Below are 12188 nucleotides of genomic sequence, written 5' to 3' on the forward strand. Positions count from 1 at the left end.
AACGAGTGGAACTATTTCCAGCAGATTCCCACAAGGATCAGTTCCTGGCCCAACATTGTTTAGTATTTTCACCACGTGTCCAAACAATGGTGTAAAATCAGTCCCAAGATGGTTGGGAGCTGGAGCACTTACAGTGGAAGAAACGGCTGCAGGAACTGGGCTTGCACAGCCTGAAGAAGAGAAAGTCCAAGGATACATTGTAGCACTGTAAGAAGAGGCTATGAAGAAGGGAGGGCCAGGCTTGTTATAGATGGCTACAAGAGGAGAGAGACCACGGTCATAAGTTGAAATGGGGGAAGTTCAACTGTATATAAGAAATTGCTATTGGGATACCCAGGCATTGGAGCAGGATGACCAGAGAGGTTATGAAATCTCTGCCCTTGGTAGTTTTCAGGAGCCGACTGGATGAAACCCTGAGCAACCTTATCCACACTACGTTTTGGCCCTGTTTGGAGCAGAAGTTTGAGCTAGATGATATCTCAAGGTCCTTCCCGCCATAGTGTGTTATGACTATAGCCTAGTTGATCCTGCCTGGAGAGACCCCCCTTATGCTTACAAAGAAAAAAGGCATCATACTTGGTACAGAGGTACTTAAAAGCTCTCAGGCAAATGTAGAGTAAGATTCAGTACAGGAGGCTCTAATTTAGACAGTGTGAAATTCTAAATAAAACACAGAGGGAAAAGCAGAAAATGTCACTTTAGAGTGAAGCAGAATTCTCCATTGCTAGTTAAAAGCACTAGACGTGCTTCACTGCAGAGCGGTTGCCAGCCTGGGTACTTGCTGGATTATCACCATACCAGGATTTTAAAGCACTCACTCTTAGTATAGATGAAAACTTGTTCTGTAGCCCTCTAGCTTTCCCTTTTCTGACCAACTGAAGTTGTTCTGCAGTATTTATGAATGGCAGAAACCTTTTTTACAACTCCATATTGGCACAAACAAACCCTGTTGCCACAGCTGAGCACGTAAAAATGTAGTAAGATGTTACATGAACATAATGTTGGCACAGGTTCTGGATACACAGAACTTGACCAACATTGCTGAATGAAGGCTGAGTGCACAGCCAGCAGATAACCCCTCTGACAGATAACTGTTCTGGTGCCTTAAGCTGCACTTTGCTGCTTAACTGAGAGCCATTCTGGTGAACTAGCCAGATTCATACGTACTGCACAAGTGCAATTGTGATAGAGCTCAAGGCCTCAGATAGTTTCCAATAAGCTTGTTTTTAAATATAAATCACTGATTTTTTTTTTTCAGATTGTGTGGAAATCCCAGCCCTAATGTCATCTGGGGAGGGTTTTTTTAAGCACTACAGTAAGTGATGCAATCAGTGACTCACTGCTGGTTTGGGTTTCACCAGAGAACTGTGCAGCCCAGAGCAGCAACCTCCCAGACTGCAACTGCTTTGCTTCTTTAATAGCTAATATGAACAAACTGAATTATAATCACATCCCACTGTTAATTTATTAATTTCTTATACTTTAATTTTGTAGTTAATACAAACCTTGCATGTCTTGGTGAAATCGGTTTTATTTGTTTCCCCAAGGAGACAGTTTATTCCTCTTCAACATTTTACTCGCAAACACACACATAAGTCTCAAAATTGATTTAAACAGCTGATATAATTCCGTGACCATTTAAATAAATAAAACATACATGCATACCAGAGTGATGAAAATGTGCGGGCATTTCATCACACTTTCACTTCATCACATACCCAACCTGCATGGTAACGATAAGTATCAAAGAGTTTATTCACTAAACAAATAAATTTCTGCCTTTTATGGAAAGCAAACAGTTAAAAGAGAAAAACAGTTACTGCAATATACTATGATTTAGTGCTCCACTGTATATGACTATACTTAACCTATGGATGTGTGCTCCATAGAAAGAAACAAGCCATTGCACACTGAAGGAGAAAGCTGTGGGTTACTGTTCCTTAGGAGTACCTTTAGGTATGCGTTACCCATGCCTGCACACTCAAAAGAACATGGGTTGCTAGATTCATGCCCTGGGACAAGCATGTCCCAGCCGCTGCTGCCTTCTTGCCTTGATTATCTGGCAGCAGGAGATACCAGAGACAGCCAGGCACCATGCAGGGCAACACCTTGGGTACAAGGGCAGAGCCAAGGGCAGAGGGCTGGGATAGCAGTGGCAACACCAAAAATATGAAGGTGGTACACTTGACAGGAAGTGGCAATATTGTTTGTATCACACACAAAGCTTTCCTTCTACTATTAACAACTTTAAAAATTACTTACAAGCATTCTTTTCACTGCTCTGACAACTTCTCCTCTGATATCTGGGAACGGGCATGCTGCCTTTTTGTGTTTTCCTCTGCAAAGTTCTTGTGGCAATATCAATTGCTTTCACCTTGCAGCTCATTGCAGATCCGTTAGCAGACCAGCAAGTGTTTTCCAGATTCCTGTTACACATCTCCCACTGACCATCTGCTATTAGCACCTTAACAGAGATGCAAGAAGTCACTTGTTGAAAGGGGATTAAAGTGGTTACAGCCCAGCACAAGGCTGCAAGTTCATTATGCTACTTTGCCCTCCAACATTAAGCAACAGCAATAAACAGCGAGGCTAGAGAGTCAGTAAAAATGCATGAGTTCATATCAGCTATCTCAGAATAATTACGCTGGTTTACATGACATTCAGCTTACAAGAGTTCCATTTGGTCAATTTAGATTGTAACTTTGGTTACAGCAGTTTTGTGGTGGTTTATTTATTTATTTATTTTTAAACACAGCAACTCAGGATTATCAAGGAAGATTCACTTTTATTCCTGGTTCCCTGTAGTCAGCAGAGACTGAATGTTCTAATTGTTGCCTGTGGCTGGGTTTTTGGCAGCATGATGTGAGAAGTGGATCTGTATTTCCCTTTGTAACACTGAGGTGTAAAGCTCATGTGGGCTCTGGATTCACTGACCATTTGCAGAGAAAGATCTACATCCACTTGCATTGTCTTGGATAGGCTTTGGTGGTCTAGTTTTATATACTGGGCTGTCAGTTCTATACTGTGTTCTGTTAGCACTAAACAAGGAGTGATCTTTTCAGCCATCCTACTAGGGCTGTGGATTTCGAGACAATCTCCCATATAAGATTTACAGAACAATACAGAGGAGCAAGATAATCTGTTACTGCACATTTGCAGATAAGAAAAAGCTAAGCAGAGCTGCCTCTGATCACAGACACATCTAGCAGGAGTACAACACTGCTGCAAGAAAAGGCCCTGCAGTGATTCAGGACATACCACTCTCTGGGAATGGTATCCTGACTCCACTTCGGTTTGGAAAAAAATGTTCCGAAAGGCTCTCGAGCTGCCACATACTCTATTTTAGTTCTGGGGCTCATCCTCTAATGTCATATATATTCTGAGTAGTAAGGGAACCACCTGATGTCCAGCTTCATTTCAGGGAAAGGGAGGGCATAGGTATGATGGGCACTAGAAGACTAGTTTGGATGTACTCACATTACTGGTAGATAGTTCAGAGGAGAGACACCTTGAAAGGTCAGTGTCATGAACACAGCATGCTAATGATGCTAATGAGATAAACAACACCCAATATAGCTAGGTCCTAATGTCATGGAGCTCTAATGCACATGTTGTACCGGAAGCACCTGAGCTGGACTCATTTCAGCCAGGTGACTTGTCCTGCTCGTGCCCCACTGGGCAGAGACTCTGAGCACTGCAGAACTGATTTCCTTGGCATTTATCCACATTCTTTTAATACTAAGATTAGTGCCTATTCCTGTTGTAACATTGCTTTCTGCTGGTGTTCTTTCTCCTCCTTCCAGGATATTCTGATTTATGACACAAGAAAAGCCTGCCCGTTTACTTTTTCCAAAGTACTCCATAACTCCTTGTACCCCAAACACATCCAACAGTTATTCCTGTAACCCATCTTAACCACCAAAGCTGAACAAGTCCCTTTTGAGCTTCTCTTGCATTCAAATAAAAAATTTGGCCTGAGAAAACAGCATTAGTTTTACCTTTTTGCCTATTACATCATTCATTATTTTGCTTACAATCATTGCCAGCATCATAGAAAAATGCAAAATTTGCTGTTGCAACATGTTACACTGACTGTAACTTCTCACGTCATGGGCCCTTTTAGCACCAGAGACATCATTTTGGTTTAGTAATCCCTTCAGAAAATTTCTCCCAACAAATATAGAAGACTGTCATCATGATAAGAAAAGTCCTTTCCCCCAAAACTGTTTACCATCCCAGAATAAATAGCAGTGAAAAGAATGGCTCTCCAAGACTTAAGGGGTCATGATCCTCTTATCAGGAAGGTATGACTCCAAGTACTGTACATAAGCCACTTACCCTTCCCAGCACCCTGCAGTCATCTGAATGTCAGTTAAAAAAAAATAAAAATAAAAAAAGATGAAGCTATAGCGCTGCATCAACAGACAGCTGTCCCAGTGGGCACTGGGGACACAGGATGACTTGCATTGCTGAGCCATGCAGTCATGGCCAAAGGCATGATGAGCTCACATTTCATTCCGATGCACATACGCGGTGCGGTCAGACTGCAGGACTCGGCTGCCCTCACCCTCCTGACGCCCCCCGCCTGGTCTCGACACTAGATCTGGCTAGTTAACATGTCTGGAATGAGTGTGAGCCTACCTTCCAGCTGGCAAGTCTTCAGGCGTACTCGGATTCCAAGGTTGGAAGATTATCTCATTCAAGCATAGCACTCCCAATGATATATAAGCAAAGCTAGTGTGGTGGTCCCAGCAGAGCTAGCTTGAGCATTGGGAGATTCATCCACAGGGGAGCAGAGCCTTCAAACACTAGCAAACATGATGATGATGAAAGTAGAAGAGCTGGTAGGTACAACCTTCTTTCATTTATTTGTAATTACTTTCTTTTCTGGACTGTCAATGTACCAGTCTTTGTGGATCACTGAGGTAAAAGAGCGGGTTACCTGCACAGAGCGCTCAGAACCTGCATATGCTATAATTCTTTATCCTACTGTATTTCCACTAACCTTTGCTAGGGAAGAGGGCTAGCCACTGGTATAACTACACAGTCCTTTGAATTTTACATCAGAACATAACTCACCAAGAAATACATAACAACCAAAATTTAGCTGTGTGTTTTCCCTTGATCTTGATTGACACACTTATATGTCTAGAGCTACTAACTTTACAATCCCAATCCAATAAGAGACTGGGGAAAAGACAGCAATGCAGGGAACCAAATTATTCTCTTTCCACTTTTAATTCAACACCTGGCATTATTAACAGTTCTCATGCTCACTGCTATTTATGATACAACAAGTTTTGAAAGCCTCTATCTAAACCAGATCACAAGCAATAGAGTTCAGACTAATAATGACCAACAGTCTGGGAAAAGAGGAGTAATCCAGTAAAGCACTGGAGCATTATAGGGGGACTCTTTATTTTCTTTTTCCCCCAGATGGCACAGGTAAGATGAAACTCCCATACATGAATAGTCAGCACTATCCTAAACTTTTGGCAAGGCCCTAACAATTACTCTAGTGTTAAACTTAATCATAACATCCACTAAATTTAACAAGTTATCTCTTTGAACATACTTAACAAGACATCCAAAACATTTCCAAAAGCTATGAAGAGCTGTGCTGCAGCACAGCATCATGCAGCTTCAGCACAGCAGCTACCTCGCATTCATTTGCCAAGTGCTATAAATGGGAACTTTGGTACTGACAGCAATAGGTAAGATCAGCCTTGAAATTACTCAGCAACCCGATTTAACTGCACTGTGTTCCAGTCAGACTGTAAGGTCCCAATGGGGAAAGCATATCCTCCCACTCTGGCAGCTCAGTTCCCCTGCTCATGGGGTGCTGGTGCCTGCTCAGAGTGGCTCCTTCCAGCATAGCCTTTCACAGCTTTCTGATAGGTCTGACAAATGCTGGTGAATGGAAATGCAAGAAAATTCTGAACAAAAAGGATGTTCACAACTCAATGGCTTTTGTCAGCATAGCAGCAGCTCAGTGCCAGTCACACAGGGAGTTACAGTGAGGTGGCCTCATGGACTTGACTCAAACCCTGAGGATGCCAGCAGGGGATTGCTCTGGGGATGTAGAAGACCTGCCTGCAAACATGCTTGCCCCAGCTACCCACAAGCACACCTAACCAGGCACAGGCTGAACAAGGCCTGCAGTCAGTCTGCCACATGCTTACCCATGTTCCCAGGGGGTGCCTGCTGCGGTCATCAGACTAATGCTCATAACATGTTTTCTTTACAGGTGACTGGGAAGAAAACCGATGATAAAGATACCAGCAGCTTCCTGCCTGAGGACTTCAAAACTGGAGAGTATGAAGCTGCAGTAAAATTAGAGAAGCAAGATGACCTAAAGACAGCTTCTGATCACCTACCAACCCAAGCAGATATGGGTCACGCGAAGAAGCAGCATGAGGCAGAGGTAGGCTCTTGGATTTCATACTTGGGTTTTTATCATATTTCATACACTTTTTCAGTACTCTGTGAAGTTTCTCCTCTTTTTAAATTAGAAATACATGCATGGTGGGCTAGATAAACAAGCCCCTAGGAATTGCTGCCAAACAAAGTTGGTCTAACGCCCACTGAACGCAGAGACATGCTGACTCCTGCAGCCAACTCATGCAGGCAGTAACTCTAAAGCAGAACCCATGAACAAGAATTCATCTGGAAAAAAAACCCATACCATGTGGCAGGACCTCACCAACCTATTTACCAATATATTACTTAAAGATGCCAAGGGATAGAATTTGTCGTGAGGTAACTCTTTGTTTTGAATCATTCTTCCAAAGCCAAGGTCACCTCATGGTACCTGAAATCTTATGTTTCAAAGACAACACACTTGTCACTGATGCCAGCAGCGCCCTGTACTCACTTCATGCAGGGATGATTTGAACAAGGAGGCTTGAAGAAGACTTAAACACTTACTGAACTGTCTCTTCAAGGACATTGGTGGCATTCTTTCTAGTTTACCAGAATACAGCACTTACTGATTGAAGTGCTAAAATTGTTGTAAATCACATATCACATACTTCATTTAAGGGAGTTGGGTTTTTTTTTGTTTTTTGTTTTTTTTTTATAAATCAAAGAGAATTAAGTAACAATAAATCAGTGGCTACCACATGAAAGTGGTTGAAGGCAAAATGATTAGTGGAAGCCAGTTAAACCTGCAGGGGCCTCTCAGTCCTTATAAGCTGCAGATATCTTAAAATATTGGTCCAGAAGGGAATGCAGGGCTGCTTGGACTCCTGGCCTTCAACAAGCAAGAAAATCTCATGATATCCCACAACATATGGCTGAAGAAAGTGTTTAGGAAGAAGTACAATGGCATATGAACAAGCTGTAAACTATGCAGAATTTCTCATATACTTCGCAATGTATTCTAATGGTCCATTAGCCATAGACCTAGTACAAATCAAAACAAAACAGCAACTTATTTCAAAATTAAGCCAGTCTGGACTGGATTCAACTGAATGGTAGTACCCCCGTCCTGCCACTCTGGAGGGAAGAAGTGTTCGATCTCAGCTCAAACTGCTGCCTCTCCTCATTTGTTTCAGTTGAAGAAAAAACTACAGGAGAAATCAAAACTCGAAAGCTTGGAGGACCTTGAGAAAATTATTCAGCTGAAGAAGAAGAAGAAATGCAGGAAAGTGAAAGCTCCCCTTTTAAAGGAACCCGAACCAGAAGTCATTGTAAGTTTTGCTGTGAGCTCCTTTGGGAAAGGACCAACGGGCTTTTGTGCCACTTGTATTCATCTCCTGTATATTTTTCTCCATTAGACAGGGCCAGTGGATATAGCCATGTTCTTCAGAGCTGCACTGGAAAATAAGTTGCCAGTAATTGAAAAATACTTGTTGGACAAAGGGGATCCCAATGTCTGTGATGAGGTATGCTCTTCTTTCCTACTTTGCAGCCTGCTGCACAAGAAGGTTTATTACAGAACAAAAATAACTTCCACCAGTAGGTTTTATGGTATGCACAGTTTTGAGGAGGAAAGAATTGGGAGTGGGGTGAGATAAATTCGGGAATTTTAACGTATTATGTATTCCATTGAGAAAGGGGCTGCTGGGATCCTCCTAAACAATATTACTTCAAAGGAATCCTTAAGTTTCAAATTAGTGACCAGGAGACCCTGATTTTCTGTAGCAGTTGAACTTCTAATGCTACAGATGAACAGACAAGAAATCTGTCTGCAGAAATACACACAAAAAAGCAATGCTGCTTGTATTCCATAGTGCATAAGCTGCATTTGCAAAATATTGCACAGCGTGTTGGATGGAGGAACTCAACAGGCATCACATTTTAAATTTGAATGCCACACTGCAGATATTCCTCACACCCTTTGAAATGCTGGATAGGCAGCTCACTGCAATTAAGATACTATTAAAATTTAGGAGATTTCAGGTCTCGAAAGCATTAGCTCTTAAAAATGAATCAGCATATCACGTAGATTTGCCATCATCCCAGGGAAGCAGAGATAAAAGATCTAAAAAGATCTTTCTGTGCCATATTTGATATCTGACTTGGCACTGTTTTAATTGACAGTACAAGCGTACCGCACTGCACAGGGCATGCTCTGAAGGACATCTAGAGGTGGTCAAGAAGTTGGTGGAAGCCGGAGCCCTGCTTGAACTGAAAGATATGGTATGTCCATCAACATGTGCTTCAAAAAAATTGCTCATTGTTTTGTAACTACTAAAATAAACACACAAGAAAAGCACTAGAAAGACTTTACAGTATCTTCCAAGTTTATAATTAGAATAATGCTGCTGAGAAGAGGTTTCAGGAGGGGGTGTCTGTCTTGCTTGGCCAAAATTGTTGAAGGAAAATACAGGAATTAGAGGAGCATGTTCACCAATAGATCACCACAAACCATAAAGCCCTGAGAAGGGTAGGACAGCTGAAGTCAAATTACCATGTCGGGCTGTGAGCAGGTGCTGGAGGTAGCAGGGTCCCATTGAGGGCCCAGTGCACAGTATGCAAACTCCACCAGGAGATCCCTGTGCGCAGGAGACAGCCACACTGCTGAACACTAGCAGTTGTTTTTTCACTCCTCCTCTCCCAGTTCTTAGTTTGTTTGCTAAATAGGTGGCATTGGCCAGCCTTACTCCCCCTCATTCAACCAGCCATGCCCACAGTACTGTCAAATCAGAGGAATGGCAAGCAGAGCAACACCCACAGGTAAGAGGCAGCCCTTCCAGCAGAGCTTGGCTGTGGGGAAATAGGTGTTGGAGAGGTGGAGGGCAAAGATGATGGGCTGCTAATTTAAATGGCTCAACAATCATGGAAAAGTGCTTTAACTTAAAATGCATGAAAAATGATTTTGAATTCATTTAGAAGTTAGATCAAATTAGCTAAATTTCTTCTTCTTGTGCATTGTGCAGAATTAAATTACTTGTGTTTTTATGCCATAGCTTGGATCTACTGCCCTGCACTGGGCATGCCGGGGAGGAAACCTAGATATTGTGAAATTCTTACTGGACAAAGGAATGAATAGAAATGCAAGAGACAAGGTATGTTCCTCTGGAGCTCAACCACTTTTTAGAGGCAGCAAGCTCCCCAAGAAGATCATTTTTGGTGGTTGTTCTGATACCATCTTTTCTTGCTCAACAGCACTGATGGCTTTTGTAGAATTATTTGAGTTGGAAAGGAGCCCCAAATGCCATCTAGTCCAACTCCCTGTAGCGAACAGGGACACCTACAGCTCCATCAGTCCACTCAGAACCCCACCCAGCCTAAGTTTGGATATCTCCAGGGGTGGGACATCTACCTCTCTCAGAACTTGCACCAGTGCCTTACCACTCTTACTGTAAAACCTTTTCCCTTATATCCAGTCTAAATTTCTTGTTTCTCCCACTCAGCTGCTTAGCACCCCTCTGCACGTAGCTGTGAGAACCGGGAAGTACGACTGTGCTGAGCACCTCATTGCCTGTGAAGCAGACCTCAACGCCAAAGACAGAGTAAGTTCCACCCAATCCTTACCTTCAGCTCTGGGCTGCTGCCTGTCTTCATGGCTCCACTTCCCCATGAAACCCCCTGCTGACACAGCGCAGCCTGATCTGTGGTGCAGGCTGACCCATGTCTTGCCCCTTAGGAAGGTGACACGCCGATGCATGATGCTGTCAGGCTGAACCGCTACAAAATAGTCCGGCTTCTGATTCTCCATGGGGCAAATCTAACCATTAAGAATGGCGTAAGTAACTCAGAAGTTTTCCTTCAGAGCAGCTTCATGGGTTTTAAGGCTAGAAGAGACTACTGTGAACAGACTTAATTAAATCACTGCAGAGTTAATTAAAGCACAGCTGACACAGGGAAGCGCATCTTGGGGGAGATCAGGGAGCAGAGAAAAAAAAGCAATACCTATACTTAGCACGATCTATCAGCTGCAATCTAAACCACCACCACACCCTATTTTACTTACACATATTACCTATTAAAAAGACCTATGCACACAGGGCTTCAACCACCCCTGAGAACACAATAGGAGCCCATAACCTAAGAGATCTCCTTTAGCCAGTACCAATCAATGCTTTTGATTAGCAATCAACTACATCTGGAAGAAACACGGGAGAAATCAGTCCTTGCCCCAACTTGCAAGGCCACTCCCTGCATTACCCCTCACCTGGGTATGAAAATGAGGAAGATCACAACCTAAAAGGCACAAAGTGTGCCCACTCAGGCGTTGTCTGTGCAGTGAAGTTTTTCCTGTTTAATTTAGATGTTGTTCATAATCTAACTGAACCTGCACATACTCTTATCCAAATTCTCAAACAGAAGAACTTACTGAGGTTTCACCTAAACGTATCTGTAATCAGTTTAGACTGGATCCAAAGAAACAGTGGCATGCTGTGCTAGTCCCACTTTGCTAACACAGTGGAGGCCCTCACACACAGAGAAATTTTGCCAGGAGGCTGAATAGCCTTGGAATAGATAGGAGGGTACAAGAACTCATCTCAGCAATGAGAGTACCTGACCCTGTGCATGTAGAAGGGTCTCACATAGATGCACTGTGCAAATATTTAGGGAAGTATAAAGGAATAAATTCACCAACTGAAATTAGATCTTGCTTTCTCTGTTAATCAGGATGGGAAAACCCCTATGGACCTCGTTCTTCAGTGGCAGAATGGCACCAAAGAGCTGTTCAACAATCTGAAGAACAACTCCTATAAGAACACCCCTCTAAACAAGTTTTGAAGAGACAAATGCCAGACTGCTCTCCTTTTGCTGCTTTTAAATGCTTCATATGAACCTGTAGGAAAATAGCTCTGAACATACTATATTTATTGAAGATATTTATTGTACTAGATTATTTGAAATACCTTCACTGAAAACCACAAACCAGACAGATTGAGTGTTAAGTTTCCACTGGTTATAAAATAGCTTTATTTATTCCTATTTATTTTAAAGGTAATTTTTAATGATTGTCAGTATTATTTTTTTATAGTTTTAAATTGCAATGCAATCTTTGTCAGCAACATGAGCCATTTTGTCTTGATGGCACTATTACCAACCCTAGCAACTTCCATCATGCCTTCCTTCCCACAGCTCTCAATAGCTAATATTTGAAATTGCTGCCATGCCTCTGCAAAATTCTCACTATCAGAAAACTATATTACATGAGTGGTGATACGTGGAAGAGACAAGAGTAATGGAAGAAGGAGTAATGAAAGACCCTAAGTGGATTTAAAGGAACAGTTAAGTAAAGGGGTTTACACATGCTATAGTTAACTGTGGCTCATAAAGAGCTCATGGACAGAGCTCCATCATATAGCCATATGAACTGCAGGATTCAGATGCAACGTGATGAAGGTGAGAGGAGACAGTATTGAGAATGTGGATTTCTTAAAGCTAGACTACTACAAAGCCTGATGATTGAAGAATGTAAAAACAGATTATGTATATTTGTAAATTTGTACTGCTTTTTCTGTACATTTTGTACTGACTTATCTCAGATTAAATAAACGGAGTGGTTCTTTGTACTTGCTAGAGTGTATTATGGAGCAGTAAGCATGCACCAGACAGTTCTCTTAAAGTTCATACCTTAGCCTCTAAAATTCATAAATACTCAAAGAAAAAGGTCTCAGCTGCCCAAAGTAGCCAGCTCTTGAGCTACCTTCCTGCCACTGCTGGATAAATACTGCCTTTCCATTACACACAAACACACATATGGAAGCAGAAAGCTGGTACTT

At 42.2% G+C, this 12188-nt stretch overlaps 1 protein-coding gene across 2 annotated transcripts; it reads left to right on the forward strand.

The window, feature by feature from the left end:
• Positions 1-4753: 4753 nt before the first annotated feature.
• Positions 4754-11978, forward strand: ANKRD1 (ankyrin repeat domain 1). 2 transcript variants are annotated; one of them, XM_015866888.2, is made up of 9 exons: positions 4754-4844; positions 6248-6424; positions 7557-7691; positions 7779-7886; positions 8545-8643; positions 9414-9512; positions 9861-9959; positions 10094-10192; positions 11083-11978. In XM_015866888.2, the coding sequence occupies exons 1-9, from the start codon at positions 4818-4820 to the stop codon at positions 11191-11193; spliced, it is 954 nt and encodes a 317-aa protein (XP_015722374.2). In that variant the 5' UTR covers positions 4754-4817; the 3' UTR covers positions 11194-11978. The 2 variants fall into 2 exon arrangements, with proteins under 2 accessions (XP_015722374.2, XP_085411230.1); XM_085555104.1 differs by lacking the exon at positions 10094-10192.
• The last annotated feature ends 210 nt before the right edge of the window (positions 11979-12188 follow it).

The sequence above is a fragment of the Coturnix japonica genome, chromosome 8, assembly GCF_054131305.1.
Source record: "Coturnix japonica strain WE chromosome 8, WE-NBRP24, whole genome shotgun sequence".
NCBI lineage: Eukaryota > Metazoa > Chordata > Aves > Galliformes > Phasianidae > Coturnix > Coturnix japonica.